The sequence below is a fragment of the Lepisosteus platostomus genome, chromosome 1, assembly GCF_059453375.1.
Source record: "Lepisosteus platostomus isolate fLepPlt1 chromosome 1, fLepPlt1.hap1, whole genome shotgun sequence".
In the NCBI taxonomy this organism is placed as follows: Eukaryota; Metazoa; Chordata; class Actinopteri; order Semionotiformes; family Lepisosteidae; genus Lepisosteus; species Lepisosteus platostomus.
The window spans coordinates 64,745,149-64,769,128 of record NC_142611.1 but is presented as its reverse complement, the minus strand read 5'-3'; the positions used below and the strand labels follow the sequence as shown (position 1 = coordinate 64,769,128).

Sequence of the window (23,980 nt, the reverse complement as noted above, 5' to 3'; positions counted from 1 at the left end):
AGTTCAAAGAGGATTAGAGAAATATTTTATTGCAATTTCTTTGGCCACCCATGATGTACAGCAAGGTTCTTCATACATTTGTAGACCTGAGACATTTGGTTTTAATGCAACACTGTACAAAGCAATCGCCTTCGCGCTTTGGCTTTTGGATTTGGATACGGAGGTTGTGGGGAGGGTGCACTTTGCTGGAAAGTGGGATTGTGAGAGCAGAACATCTGGCTCTGAAATGCCCTTTTGTCCAATCTGTGGTAGTTGTCTTATACCATTGTTGCTTATACCCAGGGGTCTCCCTTCCCTGCCTCCAGAAAGCCCTGATCCAGTGGGATTTATGAAGTGTTCGGTTTCTGAAGGCATTAGGAATTTGTCATCCATTTTCAGGTGCTCTGTGAAACTAGGCAATCGGTTGGAGCAAAACTGCCCCTCTTCCCTTCCCACCTCAAGGAGCAGAGCTCCCTTAATGGAGCCTGGTGTGTTAACTGACCCATCAATAGCACGTGTGAGACAGGATGACCTGTATGCCTTGACCGGATCGGTGCTCTGAGCAGGAAGTCGCCCATTCTCCAGGTGAATCACGACTTTCTGGGGATCACACTGGGCACATACTGCCCAAAGAGGAGATGCCAGTTTACAGCAGGGCACCCCTTCACCTAGCATGTCTATGGGAGATGGAAGGAGATCCCTATCCTGCTTAAATTCCAGGGGTTTAGTGGGGAGGGACTATCCCAGTTGATTCTCTTTGCGTGGAAGTTTGGTGCTGTGGAGGTTAAGGCTCAGAGGTGAACAGGGGTCTCTACTCGCAGTGCGCCCCCACTGTCGGTGTGCAACGCCAAGGAGAGAGAGAGAGAGCCCGGAGAGGCGCTTGTTGTGTGAATGCCAAACTGCAGCACTGCCCGTTCATCGGCGTTCCCCCCCCGGAGGGGTAATCTCGTATGGGAATTCTGTGTGGACCCCCGCCCCATCTTGGAAGTCTGTCTCTCGGAGAGACTGTCGAGAAGCAGACTGTCCACGGGGCGCTGTAGCACAGCCTGGGGCTCCTGAGCGCCAAGGACAGCGGGGCTCTTCCTGCGACAATATGGGCTCCCCGCTTTCCAGTGAAGGGGCGCAAAACGGGGAGCCAGGAGCGTCGACATCGTGGGGGCGGGGGGTCCGTCCCTTCCCGAATCTCCTCGCTCCTGCCTTGAGCTTCTGGTTCTCTGGAGGGGGGAGGGGGGACTCCTCTGTGCGCCTCGTGTCTCTGTGGGGGGAGGTGCACACAGTCGGCCTCGGTCACAACCCAGAGCGCGCTCGGGAAAGGCACTGTCGGGGGACGGGCGCTTTGAACGGCTCCTAATCAGCTGAAATTCGGTCCCGAGTCTCACACAGGGCTGAGAGGGGAGAGGACTCCGGACCCGACCCCACTGACCCGGGCTGTCGGGGGCGGCGGCTCTTGCGCTGTCTTTAAACACTGGGCCCCCGCGGCCGCTCCAGACGGAAGCCGGAGATCCCTGCCCTGGGGGAGGAGGGGGGGGGTAGCGAGCGCACGACCCACCCGGCCCGGGTCACTCCCCCTCCTCCCCGGGCTTGCGCGGCACGAGGAAGACGCTGCCGTCGCTGGTCTGCTGCAGGGAGTAATCGTCCAGGGAGTAGGGCCGCCCCTCCTCGTCCCGCAGGCGGGCGAAGACGTCGGCGTAGAGCTCGGAGAGGCGGCGCTTGGCCAGGGCCAGGCCGCGCTGGTACTCGGCCCGCTCGCGCGCCAGCTGCTCCCTGCGCGCCCGCAGCTGGCCCAGCTCGGCCTCCAGGTGCACGATGTTCTCCAGCTTGCGCTTGCGGCAGTTCTGGGCCGCCACCTTGTTCTTCCCGCGCCGGCGGATGTCGCGCACCAGGGCCAGCTGGGCGTCGGTGAGCTGGTAGCGGGACAGCAGCTCGTTGAAGTCGTCCACGGGCAGGTTGACGATCTTCTCCAGCGCGAAGGGGATCTTCAGCGCCAGGGCGCGCCGCTCGTCCCGCGTCAGGGGCGCCGCGGCCGCCGCCTCCCCCCCGCCGCCGGCCCCCCGGGCCTGAGGGCCCCTCGGCTTCCCGTACGGGGCGGTTACCCTGCTAGAGCCGGCGGCGCCGCAGCCCGCCAGGCCGACCGCGCCCGGCACCAGGCCGTGGAGAGCCGCGGGCGCGATCGGGTGGGGCTGCAGGTCGGAGGGGAGCTGCTGGAGCTGCTGGTGCTGCTGGTGCTGCTGGTGCGGGTGCAGAGGGGGAGGGGGCAGGCTGTAGGAGGGCTGGGGTACGGGGTAAGGGTAGTGGTTCATGGGGTGCTGGTAGTCCACGGGGTACAGGAAATCGGGCCTCATCCTCCCTGGCTCCGCCATGCCCTCCATCTCCAGGGGGGGCTCCCCGTCGCTGTACCCCAGCCCGGCCTCCGCCGCCCCGCCGCCGTATGGGGGGGCGCCCCCGGCCGCGTTCCCCGGAGAGGCCAGTGGGGGGCTGGACCCCAGGGACAGTCCCGAGTCGGACTCCGGGTCGTCGGAGGGGGGCGGGTGTTTGATCGGCCCCAGTCCCGCCCCCTGGGGGCCCCGCCCCTGCCCGGCGCCCATGAAGGGGGGCGCCCCCGCCTCGCCGGCCCCCGCCAGGCTCATGTGCTCCAGCAGGCTCATCAGCGGGGGCTGCAGGGAGTGGGAGTGGGAGTGGGGGTTGGGGAGCAGCCTGGAGCCCGCGTGTCCGTACAGGGTCTCGATGTTGCTCCCCAGGCGCTGCAGGCTGCAGGCTGGCGCCCCCGGGGGCATCGCCTCCGTGTAGGGGCTTTCGAAGGCGTCGCCCGGACCCGGGCCACAGCTGGGCAGCGGGGGCTCCAGGGGGGGCTGGCTCAACCCGAAGCCCACCGGGGTCAGCTGGGGGCACACGGGCTGGTAAGCTGCCTGTTCGAACGGGCTCTCGCCTGGCACGTCGAACTCCTGCGTGCAAGGGAGAGAGGAGGAGAGGTCAGGGGTCAGAGGTCAGAGGTTGGGGGGGGTAGCACGGTAGTCCTGTCTGCAGAGTGTGGCACGACGGGGTTGCAGCACAGCGATCTGGCGCATCAGATGAGAGCCTTCAAATCCGTGCGTCACGTACAGGAGGTGAAACACACACCCCCCCCACACCAGAGATCCCTCTCAGGTGCGCTCAGGTTTCTCTCAGGAACAGATGGGCATTGTGCTGCGGGGAGGGGGGGGTGGGGAGTTGGGGGTGAGCCTTACCCTCCCTCTCTCCCCCCCCTCTTCGTTTATCCCTTCATCACTCAATCAGCCCATTGTTGCACAGCTTATCTCTGAGGCCTGAGCGCTGCGTGTATGTGCGTGTGTGTAAAATCAGTAAAACGTGCAGCCTGTAAGACGCTCTAAAAGAGTGGAATAATTCCGCAGGCTCCTACAGGGCAGGTCCTAAAACACGCCAGGGCGGATCTCCCCCCGCTGCATCTCCTGCACAGCCCTGGGGTCGACCGCTGTCGACTGGAGCAGCCGAACAAAACACTGAAGGCGACGCCTTCCTGTCGGCCGCCACACAGGGGCGCTACAGTGTCAGCTGGTCTGTCAAAACCACAGTGTCGGGGGAGAACAGAGCTAGGAAACTGGGAACATGTGAAAACACGGGGAGAAGGTTTCCTCGGGCACCCGCGGCACACGCTCCTAGGCCCAGTGCGTCCGGGGTGTCCAAACCAGGTCCCGGTGACCCCGATCTCGGTGGGATTTGTCCCAGCTGAGCCCTCCACCGGCTCCTCGGACACCACCTTCGGCGGAGTACGCACAAGTTGTGCTCGGGTTCAGAACCTGCCGAGCGCTTTGAGGAGGAGGGGTGAGGAGCCCTGTCCCCGCGCGCACCTGTAGCTCCGTGATGGCCATCAGCTCCTGCCAGGTGAAGTCCATCTCCGCCTCCGGGAGGGGGCGGTGCGGGCGAGCCGGAGGCACAGCGGTGGACATCGGTACACCCCCATGGAGTCTGCCAGGGTGGGCCAGCCCCTGAGAGAGAGAGAAAACTGAGTCTGTCTCCCAATCATGCTCCATCTGCCTACAGTATATGTAAACATTTTATGATATGTCTTTGTTGTAGATGGCTGTAATATGTCTGTATTTTTTTTAACTTTGATTTTTTGTTTCATGTGAATTTCATTAGTTTTATTTGCTTTGGCAACACTGATTGTACCCATCGGTCATGCTAATAAAGCACCTTGAATTGAACTGAACTGAATTGAATCGAGAGAAAACACAGTCGATTCTGTACCAGCACAGATACGGAAAAAAATGTGTTTGTCCAAGAAAGCAAAAGACGTGTGCTAGGAATTATGGGAACTATTCCCATAATTCCCTTATTGCCCGTCAGGCCCCAGAGAGACAGCCCGCTCACCTCACAGTTTCTCCGCAGTGGGAGGATGCAGTTGGCAGCCGCGCACATTCAGGACGCGATGGAGCAGCGACAGCTCCTCCTGGAGCGGAGAGATAGACAGAGAGGAGGCGTTATCGACGGGGGACACAGTCCCACGGCCAAGGCCCCGAACGACAGGAGCCAGCAGACAAGCCTGTCCGCTGTGAAGCCCAACAGAGCAACTGGGAGTCATTGCTCAGAGGCTGACTCTTCAGAGGAAATACCCGCGCCACCCCCCAACATGCATAGAGGAAGTCACATAAACATCGCTGTTTTATGCCATCGGCCAAAGTAGGGTAAAGCGCAGTGGAATCATTGTAAAAACGTGGCCAAGCAAAGTATTTACATGGTGTCAATAGTGCTGGGTAACATGTCACTGCAATGTCATGGAGGCCAAGAGTGACCACTGCTGGATTTGCACCAGGCTGGTGATCCCCACTGCGCATGGAGAGGCGGGAGAGAGCAGGAATGGGAACCAAGGAACGCTGCCGACGGACAGAGACCCTCCGGACCGCCTGAGGCTGGTCCGAGGACCGTGGTGCGTCCCGTCTCTTCCCGGAAGCAGTCAGAGCTCCGTCTCCGACAGCGGGGCCTGCCTGCGGGATGGAGCTCCAGACTCGCGCCTCCCGTTCACAGTCTGCACAGGCCCTGGGCTCCCCCAGAGCCCCCGGCGTGCGTTTCCCTGTTCGTGCCGAAGGAGAGGACAGCTGGGCGGATCCTGAACTGATTCGCCCTTCAAGACTGAAGATATTCAGTTCACGTGGCCCTTGAGCCTGTGAGACGAGCCGGTGTTGGAGTCGTACTTCACTGGGCGCTGGCGAGCTGGGAGGGGCAAGACAACGTGCAGCAGGACAGAGAGGAACCACTGTGCAGGATATTGTATTATAAACGTCTGTAGATGTTGTTCTGATTCTATATGCTTTGGCAACACTGTCATTTATCATTCACGCCAATAAAGCTGGTTCCGTTTGATCTTGAAAGGTGTCGAAACTTCGATGGAAATCATTTGGAGGTTGGGGACAAAGCACTGGAGAAACCCTGTGTGTCTGCTATGTGCTTGTGTGTGCTCTTCCATGTGTCAGGCATGTCTGGCAGCCAGTTCCGAGTACTGCGGAGTGAGAGGGCTTCTCAGTATCAGCCGCCCTGCGGGCCGCTGTGCTGGACTCTGATAAGACTATCTGCTGCCTCCCAGCCGCTTCCCTGACTAACGGACTCCGGGGGCCTGGCTGGGCTCTTCAATGTGTTTAGCTTTCTGGCCTCCCATCTGTCCCCCTCTGTGGGTGTCAGGGCCTTCTCCCGCTGCGCCCCACAGCTCTGGAACTCTCTCCCCATAGATCAGAGTCACCTCTCCTGTGCACTTTCACATCCAGACTCAAAACCTGCTTCTTTAGAAGGGCTTTTTTTTACCGGTTCTGTGTCTGCCAATTTTCTCGTTCGGCCCTGCAGTCAGTCAGCTGTGTGGGGGAGCTGGGTAACGGAGCATGCTCCAGACGGACTCCCCAGCTCCTGGTGAAATGGGAAATAAAGCACAGCCGGCCAACCAGGCAGTGAGTCTTGGGGAGGTGGGAGGAAGCTCCCAGAAAACACCCCTGTGAACACATGGTCGAGACCATGCAGACTCCACACAGACAGTCGCCTTGGGCAGGAAACTGAACTGGGCACCTGGGAAGGAGCAGGCCGCTCTGCCACGCCCCCTTCCCTGACCCTCGGAGGGCCTGCTGTCAAAGGTGCTCGTGCAGAGCAGCCCAGCAGCTCCTGGGCTCATTACTCAGGGTGGGCTCTGCTGTGGAAATGACATGTGCCCCCACTCGGACATCTAGCTCTCTGTCGAAAGGGAGCCGTGCTGTGTGTGAGTGTGTGAGCATGTTTGCGTGTGTGAGTGTGTGAGCATGTTTGCGTGTGTGAGCATGTTTGTGTGTTAGAGCATGTTTGCATGTGTGAGTGAGAGTGTGAGCATGTTTGCATGTGTGAGTGTTTGAGCATGTTTGCGTGTGTGTGAGCCTGTTTGCATGTGTGAGTGTGAGTGTGAGTGTGAGTGTGTGAGTGTGTGAGCATGTTTGCGTGTGCGTGTGAGTGTGTGAGCATGTTTGCATGTGTGAGAGTGTGCGTCCATGTGCGCATGGAGCACATGCCTGAGCTGCTCTGGCCGTGGTGAGTGAGCTCAAAAGGGGCGTGCCGGGGCCCAGGGGTGCCCCTCAGAGGGCAGGTTGAGCCTTATAGCCCAGACACCCCCATGTTCATTGCATTGCGATTAGCGTAGGGCCCCCCCAAGGGCGGGGGCCAGACGGCGCGGCCACAAGGAGAGGAGTGCAAGGAGCTATCCCAGCTCACCCTGCGACTGGTCACACAGCTCTGGCTCAGGGCTCAGGGTGATGTCAGCGACCCCGTGACTCCGTGGCCACATCAGGAAGATGGAATAAGGGATAAAACTGTTGGGTTGGATCCAGGGAAATCGCTTTTTATATCATATGCATGTGTCTGGTGGCCCGTGGCGCTGTGGTCAGCATTGCCGCCTTAGAGCACTGGGGTCCTCGGTTAATTTCTAGACCTGGGGTGCTGTCTGTGTGGAGTTTGCATGATCTCCCTGCATTCATGTGGGTTTACCTGCTATCACAGTCCAGAGACATGTGGGTAGATTAATTGGCTTTGGTCAAATTGGTCCCGATGCGAGTGTGTGTACCCGTCTTTGTGTGTGTGCCCAGTGATGGACTGGTGTCTCCAGCTCCCCCGTGACCCTCAAGTGGATTGAGCAGGGTAGAAAATGGCGTTTACATCTTTGATTTCTGGAACGGGAGGTTAGGGTCTCCTGCGCTAGTTTCTTTCCTGCCTGTTCCAGGTCCGCGGGGGAAAGGATGAGGGGCTTTGACTGCCTGCACAGTCCGAGCGGCGCGTCCCCTCCACTCGGACGGTCCCTCTTCCCGCTCTCGCAGCACGTGCGCCCTGGCGCAACGCGCGCTCGCGACGCCTCGCTCCTGTGGTCCGAGTCAAGAGGCTGATGAGGCGCGTTCCTCTGTATTTCTAGTGTTCAAATAAAATATATATATATATTTTTAAAAAGCAGTTCTTTTTTTTCAGTTCAGATTTTTGTTCTTTCTTACTTATAAGTAACGTTACGATAACGGATGGGGGCGGATCAATCCCCGCAATAACGCAGATTTCTGCGTCGCTGTTTCTCCACGGACGCGGGCTTGAGTGACTGATGGGGTCCGACGCGAATTGTTTTCTGATGAGCTTTTTCTGTCTCTCCCTCGCCTTTGTCTCCTTTGTTGCGCTTTGTTGTCCTCTTTGGCCACGAAACCAAATAGCTTGTTTACCGGAGAAGAGTCTCTCCCAGTCACAGCACAATTACGCCTCCCTCCTTGCGAGAGTGTTTATTTATGTGAAGGAAGATTTCAGTTTGTATGGAAGGAATGCGTTTTTTCATCTCCGGGTTAGACAGAAGAGGTATTTTATTTCTGCTCCTGGCTCGGATTTCAATATAGCCTTGCGGATTGTGTGCCGCGAATCAGCCACCTTGGCTCTCAAATTCCGCCCGAGCTCTCGGAATGCTCTCCGCGGCTTGTGAGCAGCGATCGCAAATAAACACACTTCAAACGCACACGCAATCCGATGTATAAACGATTGTAATTGTTTTTGTTTAAGAAAACAAAGGGGGTATCGTCATTAAATGATGTTTGCAGACTGCAGATTTTTCTAATTCGAACATTTCGCTTGCGAAATGCGGAATCCTGTTTAAAGAATTAGAATGAATTTGTTAGTGCAGTGCTGTTCTGAACTGAACTGTGCTACACAGCATTGAGCTGCACTATTCAGCAACTATCCTGCACAGAACTGCATGCAACGTGATGCTCTGTAATGTATGCACGACTGTAAATGACACTGATCTACACTGCAGCTGACTGCACTGTACTACAGTACTTCACTGGACTGGACATGCAGAATCTGAACTCTTCTGCACTGGACTAGACTGCACTGTACAAACACTGGACTGCACAGGACTGTACTACACAGGACTGAACTGTACCACACTGGACTGCACTGTACTGTACTACACAGGACTGTACTATACTACACTGGACTACTGTACTACACTGGACTGCACTGTATTGCACTGCAGTACTGTACTTCACTGGACTATGCAGAATTTGAACTCTTTTACACTGGGCTTGCCTGCTGTGCTGGGCTGGACTGTAATACACTGGGCTGCACTGTGATGGATTGTACTACACTTGACTATACTGGACTACTGAACTACACTGGGGTGGATTATACTACACTGGAGTACTGAACTACACTGGACTACTGTACTGCATCAGACTACACTTTGCTACATTGCACTGGACTGAACTGTACTACAGTACTACAGTCAACTGGACAGCACTACTGTGGAAAGAACTGAACTTCACTGGACTATATTGGACTGTCCTACAATGGCTTAAACAGAACTGTCCTGAAAAGGACTAGACTCTCTGTGCTCTACTGCACAGTGTTGTCCACTCTCACTCACCACACTTCACTGTGCCATTCCACACTGTATCACAGGTGTTGTGCAGGAGCGTACTGCAGAACCACATTCAAGAGGCTGCAGAGATGCTCCGCAGTACTGCATCTTTTTATTACAGAACTGTTGCTGCTGCCCAGTGCAGTGCTGGGTGCCGTACTGTACTGTGCCTTTCTGTGCGTTTTGCAAAAGCCAGTTTAGAGATAGGACGTCAGTGCTGTCGTTGCCCCAGCTGTGTCTCTGCGGCGGATTTCCTCCAGCATTCGCACGCCGCGCCGCAGGAGAGCAGGGCAGCCATCTCTCCGACAGGCTCTGTTTCGACATTACGTGTTGCAACAACACGTTAAATAAAAAAAAAAACAACTGAGAGCCAGTTTCCTGGAGCTGATATGCCGAGGGCTGGCTGTGGTTTGAGTCTTTGAGAAATGAAAAATAACAGCCTGGGACTGCAAGGAATACAGAACGCCAGTGCAATGCTTTCAAACTTTGTAAACGTTCCTCACTGCACGAGCGATCGAGAAACAACACTGCTCTCTGTGTCTTTTTAATTGCTACCCTTTCCATTGCTGCACAATGGGCCAGTGACTGCGGAGTGCGGTCTAGAGATCTGCCTTCACTTCTGAGCCTGCACTTCAGGCTCAGATCCACAGCTGGACCAGTGATGCACAGCACTGCTCCTCCAGGAACACAGCCCAGTAGGTGTCACAGGTCTGTTTAAATTGCCATCCGCTTCAGAACTGGCAAAAAGGTTCAAACTGCTCCAGTTCAGCAACACATGGATTCGGCTATGCAGTCAGGATTTCCGATGCAACAAAACTCTCCAAAGAGTTGTGTCCCTGGTCTGTATCAATAGAGTGCCTGTATAGAAACAGACGCACCAGCACATCTCGGGGCTGTAGTCATTCCTTCCTACAGCTCCCTCTTAATCCGCCTGGAGCAGCAGTGTCTCTCTCCTCCTCTGAGCTGCTGTGTGTCACCCATGGGGGGCTGCACTTCAGGGGGTGGGTGATGCGAGTTCCCTGTCAGAAAGCGCCTTTGAAGCGCAATGAAAAGCACTCGGTAAATCAGGGGGTTATCACGATCCAGCTCTACCAAGTGCCAGGAATGCCCTTGTGGCCTGACGGAGCTCAGTCTGGTCAGCTCGGAAAAACGGCCTCCATGCTGCCTCAGAGCCTCAATCCAAGCAGCGCGTCTCCTGCTGAGTTGATCCTTCGTTGAGTAAAGATAAAGACACAAAGACTCATGGAGGCCACAGCAGGGATATTCAGAGACAACATCCTGCTGCGTCCTGCCGCAGACGAGTGCTTCCAGAGCTGGGAACTATTTGGAACAGGGACTCAGCAAGATGCAAGAGACTCAGTGCAAGAGCCAAGCTCAGTGTTCCCTGGAGCTGTAACACACCGACCCCAGGCAGTGTCCTGGGATACAGGACTGGGGAACCGTCTGCCCTATTTCACATTACCGGATTTGTACCCTGCGGATCCCTGCTTTATCCTCTTCCTGGCTTGGCCTGAGCTCTCCCGTTCCGCACTGTTCAATTCCCAGCTAGCCTTCCTTCTGTTTAATTCAGCTTTATTTAAACGAATTGGGAGGACTGCTGTCTGCAAAACCACAAGCACTCTTAACGTATTCGAGTATCTTTTCACAGGTCGATGGGTTTGAAATCCACTCTGGCAATAATATTATTAATAATCTGTATTGAATACAGCGCCTTTCACGGTACATCATCTGAAGGTGTGTTGGAAAAATGGCTAGCTGAGTTTATTTTGGGAATGTCCTGGGTACCACAAGCTATATCTCTGAGGATGTGTCCTGGAGTCTGGATGCCTGCGTTGGCGCGAATTGGACAAGCCTAAAGTGTCCCAGCCTTGTACCGGGCCAGATATCCCATGATTCCTGGAAAACACTGTGCTGGATTGTCACTGTCCGGCACCCACAAAAAAAAAAAGAAGAAAACTGCTTGAATTTTCTCCAGCGAATGGGAAAGGCGCACTCCCTAGTGAACATCTGCTCTTCTTCTGCCTTACAACTGTCAGTTCCCCCTGCGCCGGTTCGCAGGAATGTTCGGAGCAGGAATGTTCGGAACAGCGCAGGGCACTCTGCGCTAATCCGGCCCATTTTATTGCCGGAACGTGATCTAAGGGTCCGACCTGGACGTCACCGGGCCGACTCAACTCTTGTACTCACGACTTCGGCTCTCTTCGTGGTTGGACCCATCCGGGCTCTTTATACCGGATACCGGCACCGAGGCCCGAGGCACCATTTTAAAAAATCAGATTATTTTCCAGCCGAGGAGCTGAAAATGTGTAAGAGCCCTCGGAAGTGCAGACAGGGTCAGACGGGCCGCGGTACCGAAGGGCTGGACTGCGGCCCTGGCTGGCCCCCATGTGGGGGGCGGATGAGGCGGCCTCGGCCGCAGTGCTCACCAGCCCGTGCTCAGCCAGGGGACCGGCGTGCCCCCGGAGGAAAGGCGGACTTCCCCAGTCTAGAGGCAGAGCCCCGGGAGAGCGTGTGACACAGTCAAGTGGAAAGCCCCCCAGGAGTGCGCAATTATGACACAAATCTACCGCTGACGTTTTTGATAAGCATCCTGTATAGGTGGGTATACCAGAATATTCAGATATATATCAACAGTAATTCATCTAGCCAACGCATTGATTCATCACAAAGCGCATTCAGTGGACTGTGAAATATGAACAGGGTAACGTTCATAATCTACAGCTGTACGCCAGTTAACGCCACAGGTCACACGGTAACATCCCCTCATGTAATAAGGTACAAAAATTAGACCACAGGGCTCGCAGACACAGCCTGCAGCAGGGTTTGAGGAAAACTGAGCGGCTATCTTCCTAAAGGCAGCAGAGCAACAGGCGTAAGAACACCTGTTAGGAAGTACAAACACACCTGTCCCGTTTTAAAAGAAGATTCAGCTGAGAGACACCGTGGATTTTCATTCCATCATTTACAGTAGATTCATATTGCAATGCATGCATAATGCATGAATTCCCCGTTACAGAGTTTTTTAGGTCCTAAGTTTGATTGCTCTCTGTGAAGTTATATGCTCTCTTTCTAGATAATTTGATGCAATTAGTCTGACTCTGCACCATACACTCAATAGATCATGCGTTTCTTCGACTATACATCTTGTCAGTTTGACTGAATCCCGGCATGTGAGTTCTGCTACCCTCTTTAGTGTCTGCGAGTCAGATATTTTTGCTCACACATTGAGTGAAACTGTGTTTGCACACAGAATTAACCTGTGACAATATCCTGATTTGTAAGAATAATTCTATAAAACAGACAGGGGTAGCACTGGTGACTATGGCTGATTTAGAGTCAATCAGTAAGACAGAACAAAATACACTCAGCAGAGACCCGATCCAGCAGACTGCAGCTGTGAAAGGCTGTGTAAAAATACACTACTTACACAGCAGTAGTCCATGTATATCCAGACAGGCGGCTCACTGTTAGAGAGAGTGGCTGTGCTCTCCGAGTCATCAGCCTCAAAACACTGTATTCTACAAGCTCATTAAGTACGTTAAAGGCCAGAGAAACTGGTGGGCTGTCTCTCTCATGGGGGAGTCCTGTCAGCCCAGAGACCCAGCAACAGGTGCCCTTTACAAAACACGGAGCTACACATTCCTTTTAATCAAGAGGCAGGTCCAGGTACGCCAAGTGTTCTAATTTCATTAACACCTTTTTCTCCAACAGCCAATGAAAATCCACTACTGCCTCCACCAGCCAGCCTCACCGCCTCCCGAAAACCCACAGACCCCACTCGAGTGCCGGCATTTATCCCTTTTCTTCTCTACGCGAGTCTGAAAACGAATTGTTTTTTGCCTTCTGCCAAAAAGGATGCAGACTAGAAAGTCTAAACTTAGCGGCGTTATTATCTGGAGCAGTTTTTGGAAGAAACATTTACAATAATACAATAGGCTGTATCTTGGTAGCAACCTTAGACGCCTTGTTAAAAAAAAAAATATGAAGACATTTTAATGTATTTTTGAGTTTTAAAAAACAATGTATCCTTTCTTTTCCGGACTGCTGGGAAAAACTGTTCTGGCGCTGAAAGCTACACAAAACTGCAATAATTCCTTAGCAGAGATTTGAGATTGCCAGCTCCATCATCGTCACCATCATCCTGATCCTCAGTACTGAAGTTTTTCTGTGTCTTTTCTCCTACAGTTCTGCATTCTGCACCCAGCATGTCCGCGGACCCACATCTCGTTCTGCGGCCCTCCTGCAATGTCACGGCGTCATGGGGACACACGAGCGCCAGTATCACAGAGCTCTGGACCCTCTGGCCTCTGCCCAGCGCGCAGAGGCAGGGTCCGTCAGCAGTCCTGTCCCTCGGACCGCGGCCGGGACGGGCGGCGGGCAGGTGCGGAGGTCGGGCCTCAGCCGGCCGCGGCGCCGCGGATCTTACCTGAGCTGCATGTCCGGGAGGCTGGGGTTCGGACAGGTGGGCCAAGGATGACACCCTTCAGGCGGGGGGTGATAGTCCCGGGAGCTGGGAGAGAGGGGATGGGGGAGACTCCTGTGGCTCCGTGGGCTGGCCGGCTCCTGGCGGTGGCCGTTACATGTCCCCGGCGTCCGCGCCGGTTCCTCTCTCTCTCTCTCCCCCGTGTGTGTGAGTGCGTGCGCGCTCCCCGCTTGACAAACTCAGAAAGCCACACAGCCTGTCCCCGCTGGCTGATCTTACATAACTGGGATGGGTCTCCGATGTAACAACCTTTCCTGCAGCGCACAGACACACTGACACACACATACACATGCGCTCGCTCACACACACACACCCACCCTCTCTCTCTTATTTCCTAACTCACCGCCCCCCCCCCCCACCACACACACACCCCTCCCATCCAACCTCCCCTCCAACCAGCCCGGCTCTTCTCTTTATCTCCAGAGAAAGAGAGAAATACCACAAACTGAGAAATAAAGCCATCAGCACCCCCCGCCCAGCCTTCCCAAACTCTACCCCCTCCCTTATCCCACCTCTCCACCCCCTCGCCTGGCCAGCCCCTCCACTCCCGCCCCTGCTGTGGTGAGGAGAGCGCAGCCACTGCAGGGAAATCCACTCAGCCGCTCGGCCTTTGCAGAGCAGATGTTCCACCGGCCACAGGACGGCCCCTCGGCACCGGGACGTCCCAGATCCCAGATCCGGGGCAGGGGGGGTTTGTGGAGGGTGGCCCTTTGAGAGGGTTTGGCGAGTGGGGTGCCTTTCTGAGACCCCCCCCACCCCGCCAACACACACACACACACACAACATCCCATTTTCATCTCAACTCCTCTTTATTATCTCTTCCCCTCTTGTCTTATCGCAGACCCCCCGAATTCTCAGTCTGGCAGTCAGACGAAGCCAGGCCTCACCCAGGACACAGACGCACGCATGTGCACCCCCACGCACATCACCATGCACCCCCATGCACATACACAAGCACACACATGTACGTACACATGCCCACACACAAACATGCAAACACGTGTACACGCCTACACGCAGGCACACATACACGCGCATTCCAGCGATACGCCATCTGATCAGCTGAACCCGATGAAGGGAGCTGGACGGGCCGAAACCGCCCGCCTGCAGTTCTGTCGTCGGGCCTGCTGGCCGCAGGGGGGGTTCAGGCTCCAGCTCTGGGCCCAGGTGGGAGCGCTGGGCTGCCTGCACTGACGAGCAGGGCCAATCCGTCAGAGCCCCACCTGGCAGGTAAAGAGTTAAAGACAGCCGGCGGGGGTTGAGAGCCGTGTGTGTGGCGGCGGGGCGGGGTGGGGGCAGCAGATTGTGACTTCTGCCAGCGGGGTTGGAATGCACACCTCAAGCAGGTAAGAAAGACCGCTTTGTTCCTCTGGCCGGCTGGCCGGGGACGGGTGCAGGGGGGGAGGGGAGGGGGAGCGGAGTGCGTTTCAGACACAGCAGCCATCAGACCTTACCCAGTAACCCCACCGCGGGACTCGGGGCTGTCCCTCGCAGGCCAGAGAGCGGCAGCGCCCTCTAGTGACCACCAGGCCCTTCTCACATCACCCAGGTGGGGGGGGCAGCACCTCAGCAGTGGCAGAAGTGGGCCCCATCCTGCATGCAAAGAGCTCTGTGACCCTTTGGGATAAAAAGCGCTATAAAAATGCAATTCATTATCATTATTGTGATAACACAGACGGCTTGATTACTGTTGTTATTAATGACCCATGGTCACAATGAGCAACACAACACATGTTACTGTTATTGTTATCCATCCATTCATTTTCTAACCTGGTTAATCCAGTACAGGGTCGCAGTCTCTAACCCAGTAAACAACAGGCACAAGGCAGGGTACACCCTGGGTGGGATGCCAGGATTGAAAACCCATGCTAACACAAGGAGAACTTGCAAACTCCACACGCATAGCACCCCAGGAACTGAACTAAGGGCATAAGCACTGCGAGGCAGCAATTTGACCACTGCACCACCGTGCTGCGCCTTTCTCCTTTTTATTATTAGACACCTTTAAACAAAGTGACTGATAGTACCATCTAAATATGAAACACGGATTGATACAGAGCAACACAGAACGCTGTTAAAGACTTCGCTTGGCTTGTCCTCTGACCACCTTACCTGGTGCCTCAGGCCAGGTGAAGTTCAATCCTGACATGAATTCACGTAGGCCGGCACAGTGGTTTGCATTGCCGCCTTGCGGTGCTGGAGTCCTGGGTTCACATCCTGAGGTGCTGTCTACATGGAGTTTGCACGTTCTCCCTGTGTTTGTGTGGACTCCCTCCACAGTCCAAGGACAAGCGGGCAGGTTCATTGGCTTCTGGGAAAACTGGGCCTGGTGTGAGAGTCTGTGTCTGTGTGTGCCCAGTGATGGACTGCTGTCTTGTCCAGGGTGCACCCTGACGTTTACCCCCTGTTTGCTGGGATGGGCTCCGGTCCACTCTGACCCTGAACTGGATGAAGCAGACAGAAAATGGATGGAATCATTCACAGAACTGCTCTTCCCGAGATGGCGGTGCCCTGCCCACTTCCCATGAAGGGAACAGGGTCTATAGCCGTTGCTATGGGAAGGGCCTTTCCACTGCCTGAGATCCTTACTGTCGCCCCTTGTTTCTCAGCTCCAAAAGCCTGACCGTGCTGTTACCTTCCCAAACCGTACTGAGGAATCTCAGCTCCGCAGGGCTGCACGGTGTGTTCTCCTTTTGTTCCGGGGCCCTAAAATTGAGGATTCTGCCCACTGCCAGCATGCCGCAGAAAGGGAAGGAACCGCTGTCACATGGCGGCTGGTCAGGGTTCGAGGTGTGGGAGGGGTCCTACCAGGAATCAAGAGCGGGGGACTTCCCAAATTCCCCAACACACAGCCAAGCCTCCAGCCTACTCCTCCTCCTCCTCCTCCCCCCCCCCAAAGAAAACAGGGGAGCCGATCTCTCATTACTGAGGTCACAGTGGTTTGGGGTCTGAGACAAACACTTAATGTTCCTCTGCTTTCAAGGGGACTTTCCATTGACTCTGTTTATTTGTCCTTCTCAAATACACACCACACAGGGTGAAAACGGAGTAGAAGGAGAATGTTTTCACAAATATTATATTTCTCTCTCTCTCTGCCCTCGGCCCCCTCAGTCTCTCTCGGTCGCTCCCGTTATCTCCCCTGTCTGTGTATCTCTCTCTCTCTCTCGGGCTGCTGGGCCCGTCTAGACAGCCCAGCCCCCCCCCTCCGAACCGTCTGTAGTGACCGCAGGGAGCTCTGGCACCAGGTTGGGTCCGCCGGACACTGTCCTGCCCGGCGCTTCTCCTCCGGCCCCACTGCCCTTCCTCGCTCCCGACTCCCGTGCCACGGCGGCCGGCGCCAGAGCTGCTGCGGAGACCTCGGGCCCCGGGCTCGGGGCGGGACACGTCCCGCAGTGTCCGTGCTCCGGCACGCAGCGTTTCCACTCTCTTCCTCTCAACATGGTGTTGGGCGGCGGGAGACGTACTTGTTTAGGTTTAGGTCAGTGAGATTTCTGTCTGTTTTCTGCCTTGTTTCCGCGCATCATCGTCATTTCACATTTTTTTCCAAGTTTCCCCACATTGTCCCTTCCGGTATGTCCATAGCCGGAAAAGGTGTAGGGATTGTTCCCGATGACGTCAACCTGGAATGTCCCCCCCGCTAATTGTCAGTTACAGGTTTTAATTGAAGCCGTTCTGCGATGTTATCTCGCCGTGTCGCCTCTCCTCTAACCGACTAACAGCAGGCTGAATCTCTCGTTAGTACAGGGTCCTTCACCTACAACTTCACATCCGAAACTATTAGAATTTCCCCACTCAAATGGACAGAGATCCAAAGTCTAAAACAAAATACAAAATCTAATTCTAGATATTCGAATCAGTGGACGTCTTCCTCCGTCCACGTTACACAGTACGAGTCCCAGCGGCTTAGCTGGCTGGTTTATTTACGTGGAAATAATATTAAATATTTAATATTTAATATTTAATATGTAACGTTTGGTGTTGGTGTCTTTGTTCAGCACTTTAGCATATGGGTAACATTCGCACATGTATGTGTGTTAATTTGGAGTTAAGCTTTGATCACTCTTAACTCTGTTTAATTTAAAAAAAAATCCAAATATATACTCAGTGGCAGGGTGGGGCAGCAGTCAGCATTGCTGCCTTACAGCGCTGGAGCCCTGGGTTCAATTCTGGGCCTGTGTGCTGTCTGTGTGGAGTCTGCATGTTCTCATTGTGTTGGTGTGGGATTCCTCCAGGTGCTTCATTTTCTTCTCAGTCCAAAGACATGCTGGCAGGTTAATTGGCTTCTGTGAAAACTGGCCCTGCTCTGTGTGTGTGTGTGCGTGTGCGTGTGCGTGTGCCCTGTGACTGGTGTCCCATCCAGGGTGTACCCTGCCTTGAGCCTGTTGCTTGCTGGGATAGACTCCGGTTCCCCTGTGACCCTGACCTGGAAGGAGTTAGAAATATATAACTGGAGTCACTAGAAATGCAACAGATGCCATTGATTCCAACACCATATGGAGGTGTTTTTAATGACTCTTAGTGAATATATACTAAGATATACAGTATATCTTTAGGACCAGTATTTAAAACCTAAGCAGAGGGATAAGGGTTTGAGTTTTGAATTAAAATTCTCAGGAGAGTGAAGATCAGTCCACAGTTCAGAAATCAACTGCTGCTGTGCTGGCGGTTCAGGAGTGCTGGTGCTCACAGCAGGGTGTGCTGCCTCGCTGGCATGTGTGTGCGCATGCGTGTGAGCCCGTGCACAGGCGCAGGGAGCGCCCTGCCAGGGTGATCAGTCCCTGGTGCAGGTCCACTCTTTATTACCTTAAAGCTTGCAGTCACCACACTTTGATGTAGCAAAAAAAGAAAAGAACAAAATTAATGGATCATTTCTATGAAAGAAAACTGGAAAAGTCAGGATTTCATGAGTGTTCAAACGCTTTGCTGTGGCAAACTCAGATTAATTTAGGTGCACAAAGTTAACTTAATGATCCACACAAGGTACATGAGTGGCCTCTGTTTGTGCGCAATGAAAGGTTCATATAATTTGACAGTAAATTCATGAACCTCTATAAAGTCCCTCAGTCAAGTAGTTAATTTCACACAAAGATTCACCCAGCAAGACTAAGGGATCTTGCTCAAAACACGTCAGGGATAAAGGCATTGAAAAGCACTGATCAGGAGAAGGGTATAAAACACATCGAAGGCTCTGAACATCCCTGTCAGCATCAAATTTACTCAATCACCAGGAAATGGAACGCACATTGTCCCATCAGGGCAGTGCCTGGAGGAAACTGGTGAGGGGCAGCTCTGTGAGGCCACTGGCTATTTTGAAAGAGCTTCAGAGCTCAGTTACTCAGCAGTATCCTGGTCTCTCCTCAATGCCGGCTTGCATGACAGAGTGCCAATCCCATCTCCCATCCCACATGCAGTTTGCAACAAAGCCTTTAATGATCCTACAGACATGTGGCAGAAGGTTTGGTGGTGAGACGAGACAAAAGTGGAACTTCTGGTAATTGCAAAGCATGACATCTGCCACAAAACCAACGTCGCACATCTCCCAGTAAACACCATCCCTACCATCACGCATGGTGACAGCCAGGACAGGCAGGTACTGGAGGAAAACCTGCTTCAGTCTGCCCAAGACCTGTAACCTTCCAGCAGGACGATGACCCAAAGCAAAAGGCCAGAGCTACTCTGGAGAGGCGCAAGGGTAAGAAAGTGAATATCAGTGAGTGCCTGGTCAAGTCCTGAGTTGAATCCTATTGAGAATCTGTGGAAAGACAAGAAAACTGCTGGTTACAAGATGTCCAAGCCACTTGGGAGAAATGAAGCAAGTCTGACTAAAAGAAGGGGCAAATATTGTGCAAGGCTAGCATGCCAAGTTGGTAGAGACTAACCCAATAAACTGTGTGGCTATAATTACTGTCACTAAATATTGAGTTCATGAGTCTGAATACTAATGCATACAACATAGTTCAGTTTTTTCTCATTAGTTTTTACTGACATTTAGTGTAACATTTTAAAAAGTTCAGTTTGAGCATTTGGATTGTGAATAAAATATTCAGTTCACAAAAAAGCCTATGCATCATGCTCTGCTCTGTGCACTATGCTCTGAACATGCTTGTGTACTGGTATTCATGTGCGAGCCTGTGTTGGAGCTGACACCGTTTCTGTTGGACTGGTATTCATGCCTCTGTCTGTGATGGAGCTGACACAGTGTCTCTGTGTGCACTGGTACTCATGTCTCTGTGTTAGAGCTGACACTGTGTTTCTGTGTGCACTGGTATTTGTGTGACTGTGTTGGAGCTGACACTGTGTCTGTGTGTGGACTGGTATTCATGTCTCTTTCTGTGTTGGAGATGACACTGTCTCTATGTGCACTGGTATCTGTGTCCCTGTCTGTGTTGGAGATGACACTGCCTCTATGTGCACTGGTATTCATGTGACTGTGCTGGAGCTGACGCTGTGTCTCTGTGTGGTCCAGACTCTTTATCTTCAGAAACCTGCTGAATCCATGGAGAGACAGACTGACACCAGACATCAGCCAATCCACTGATTCCACTGATTACATCCACTTCCTGTTCTTTTTGCATGTATCAGCCACCGTTTGAGTGTTGAGTGATTTTTGCACGAGTGCCTCTTTTACCTGCTGGTGTGCACGTGCGCGTGCTGATGTGTGTGTGTGTGTGTACGCATGAGTGTGCTCGGCCGTGCAAGTTGCTAAACTGAGCTCTGTGTTGTGCAACGGGCCGGGACAGGGAGGACGGAGCGGCGTGGCGATAGCAGAGGCCGACCCCCAGTCCTCCTCTCATGCAAAAACCACAGCGGTTAGCGGCTCCCTTGGTGAACACCTAATGCATCTTTATCAGAGTTGAGCAGAACTTCCGCCCCCCCCCACGCACACAACTGGGGCTTCTCCACCCCTCCCCAGCCCTCCCTCACTCCTTCCCAGCCTGTCTTCTCCACTGTGTTTGAGCACTTCCTGCAACAGATGGCAAGACGCATCTGTCCGAGCAAAGGTCCCACAGTTCCCAGCTGCAAATATCTATTTCTTCTGCCTCGCATTCAAATCTTCCTCCTTCTTCTTCCTCTTCTTTTTGAGGCTGCTCCTCTGATGAAGGCGCTGATTATATTGCGCAGAAAAAAGCAAACATTAATTTCCTTTTTAACCTGATAAAAAAAGAAAAATAAGATCTACTAGCATGCATTGTGTTTTGAAACTTTCCCCAATAATCAGTGCATCTTATCACGAAATACGTTCAACACCAAGTAAAGAGTCAAGACACGATTCCTGCAATTACAGCTCTGTGCTGTCTGCAGCTCTGGGCCCTCTCCTTCCCTGTGTGAATGAATCTCACAGCTACTGTTGGAGTGTCAGGGTGGCCTGGTTATCCTGCTGACCTGAGAGACACTGTGCTCATGTCAGCACATGTGCTTGGTCCGCCTAGGTGCTGTTATCACTCAACAGCACGGATTATCAGCAATGTGACAACCAGGGAGGGAGAAGGATGAAACATCGACCCTGGGTTTTAAAGCACTGAAGTATACAGTTGGAAGTGATTCAAATATTTTAGTCTCATGGCCTCAGTGTTTCAGGTTTTTAACTGTGATAACGCAAAGGTAAGACATAAACCTGCCCACCTGCCCTCTGAGTGGTGATCTCTCCCGCAGGGTCCCACTTTTCCGGATGGGGCCAAGACCAGTTGAGGATGGTTGTGGTTCCGTCCAAGCCCAGATTATTTCTGTAAATCCAGTGAACATGTGCAGGAGTGACCAATCAAGCTGGCCTCCGAGACACGTGACTCTCCACCAGGGGCACAGACAGACACAGGGGCTGGCTGTTGGGGATACGGGGTCAGGGGTCGGGAACGCCATGAAGGCGTTGTGGTGCCAAGGCGTCATCACCCTGAATGACCTGACTGTCCAGGACACTTCCCTCAAAGTGCTTTACTCATAATGGGGATTCTCCTCCAACACCACCAATGTTTAGCCCCCACCTGTAGGTTATGGGTGTAATAAAGATCTGGATGAACCTTTTCTTTTGAAAGCTGCACAGATCCTGTGCCACAGGACCGATCTTCTTGGTAACCATCACCCCTATAGCACCCCTCCCGCTGGTAGGTTATTCCTGTGAGGACTGTCCAGCCGGATCCCCTTCACTGGAACCTCAGCTCAGCCTGCCTGTTGGACTGTTCTCTCCTGTGACTGCCCACAGTCCTTTGGGATCACAGCAACATCCTTCCTTTCAAAGACTTCATCAGCGCTGGACGATTGACCTGGCTTGGATGTTCTGAGGTGCTGCAGGAAAACAAAAAGAAGCCACAGTGCCGTTCGGGGTGCTTTTGAAACAAGTTTGTTAGGAAGGTCTTCAGAGACCTGGGCAGAGGGAAAACAATGCACTCCCATCTAGTCAGCTCCGAAGCTTAAATATAGTGCTTGGTGATTGTGTACATTAACCGCAAGCAGTGACAGACCTTCTGCATTGCCAGGGAGAGCAGAACTCCCCTTTCAGACAGCCTATATAAAGTGTTCATCAAACTCAACAAAACAGCTGCTCACAATCCTTGGGTCAGAAAAAACCATCCATCCATTTTCTAAATGCTCTCTTCAATTCAGGGTTGCGAGGGAGCCAGAGCCTATCCTGGCAAGCAACAGGCGCAAGGCAGGATACACCCTGGGTGGGACACCAGTCCATCACAGCGCAGATACACACAGACACCTGGCCAATTTTCCCCCAGACAATGAACCTGCCAGCAACCAATGTGAACCTGGAGAGAACATGCAAACTCCCTGTAGACAGCACCAGAGGAATTGAACCCAGACCCCCAGGTCTCTGAGGCAGCGATAACAGAATCGCCACCCACAAAGAAAAAAACATGTTCATGCCAAATTGTTAAATTTAACAGGGGAGACGGCACAAATGGTCAGGATGAGCAAATCATCTCTCTAGAGAGTCTCTCTTGGCACCCAGGGCTCGCTCAGGGTTTGCTCCCAAGAAGATGTATGCCGTGTCCTTCCTGGGATTTGAACCCACATCTCCTCCATGGTAAAAAGCCCATTCATTTATGGTCATATTTATGTACTTGCTGTACTGTATATATGTGGTATTATTTAAGAGACTGTAGCTGTTGTAACATTTTGTGCTTTTGTTAAGTGAGATTATTTTGTAACATATTCTGTTGCAAAACAGAATATCTGCATTCCATTTTTAGAGTAACTTCACGGTACTGTCCGTCACCTTGTATAATAATAATAATAAGAAGAAGAAGAAGAAGAAGAAAAAGAAGAGATCATAAATTGTTTTTGATACTACCTTTACAGAGGTACAATACAAATCACATTATGGAGGCTACAACTTTAACAGGAAGTCTGTATCTGTTCTTAGACATCAGCATAAAATACAAGAACAGATGCTGCAGGGGCTGAAGGCAAAAGCTGAGACCTCATGAAAATCAGTCCACAGCTAAATAAACAGGGAATTAAAAGAAATGAAACACGGTGGATCTATGTTTTCCCTGGGGGGAGCTGCGCAAATTGCCTGCATGCAGTAGCTGATTTCCTGTGGTGTGCTGTTTGCCCACAGTTTCCCCAGAGGCAAGGCAAGGACCAGGAGTACAGTGCCTGCCTGACAGTTTGTGTATTGAGTAACACGGTCTCTCAAGAACATAAGAACAGCTCAAACAAGAACGAGAGCAGGCACTCAGCCCGTCTCACCTGTTCAGTAGCTAAGTTGCATATCGATCCCAGTATCTCATCCATCCATTTTGTGAAGGAAGCCAGGGTATGGGTTCCAACAACATGGTTGGGCAGCTTGCTCCAATCTCCCAACACCCTTTGTGTAAAGTGGTGCATCCTGTCCTGATTGAAATTTCTCATCCAGCTGTTTCTTGAAAGAAGTCAGGGTATGGGCTTCATCAACATGGCTGGGCAGTTTGTTCCAGACACCCACTACCATTAGTGTAAAGAATGGGATGCTGTTAAAACTGCTGTGCTGCTAGTGCTGGATTTTCAGACTTATATCCTCCCACCAAACATGGTGTCCACCTCCATTTTTAATTCCCAAATCCACAGCTAATATTATTTTAATTGGCATCATGAAATTTGTCAGTCCTTGTCAATCAACTCGCTCACATTTACTTCTGTTAATTTTCTGCTTGGTAAAACCTCTCACATTCCTGCAAGCACGGGTTCGACTGGGACAAGATCATGCAGTTGTTGTGTGTGTTGATACATGTTACAATCAGCAGACGCCAGACAGGTCCTAACCCGAGCTGGTCATAGCCCAGTAGCAAACTGATCCGAGGACTGGCACAGACACCTGGCACAGACACAGCCAACACAAACACACCTGACACAGACACACATGGCACAGACACCTGGCACAGACACAGCAAACACAAACACACCTGACACAGACACACATGGCACAGACACCTGGCACAGACACAGCAAACACAAACACACCTGACACAGACACACATGGCACAGACACCTGGCACAGACACAGCCAACACAAACACACCTGACACAGACACACATGGCACAGACACCTGGCACAGACACAGCAAACACAAACACACCTGACACAGACACACATGGCACAGACACCTGGCACAGACACAGCAAACACAAACACACCTGACACAGAC

At 52.9% G+C, this 23,980-nt stretch overlaps 1 protein-coding gene across 4 annotated transcripts; it reads right to left on the bottom strand.

The window, feature by feature from the left end:
• Nucleotides 1-13: 13 nt before the first annotated feature.
• nfe2 (nuclear factor, erythroid 2) lies at nt 14-13,718 on the bottom strand. Of its 4 annotated transcripts, XM_088633545.1 has the most exons (5): nt 13,293-13,718; nt 7,138-7,383; nt 4,348-4,426; nt 3,825-3,962; nt 14-2,921 (listed from the first exon to the last, which is right to left on the bottom strand). In XM_088633545.1, the coding sequence occupies exons 3-5, from the start codon at nt 4,393-4,395 to the stop codon at nt 1,539-1,541; spliced, it is 1,569 nt and encodes a 522-aa protein (XP_088489671.1). In that variant the 5' UTR covers nt 4,396-4,426; nt 7,138-7,383; nt 13,293-13,718; the 3' UTR covers nt 14-1,538. The 4 variants fall into 4 exon arrangements, with proteins under 4 accessions (XP_088489671.1, XP_088489670.1, XP_088489672.1 ...); XM_088633544.1 differs by lacking the exon at nt 7,138-7,383 and having other exon boundaries at nt 13,293-13,717; XM_088633546.1 differs by lacking the exons at nt 7,138-7,383; nt 13,293-13,718 and adding an exon at nt 5,773-6,335.
• Nucleotides 13,719-23,980: the final 10,262 nt, after the last annotated feature.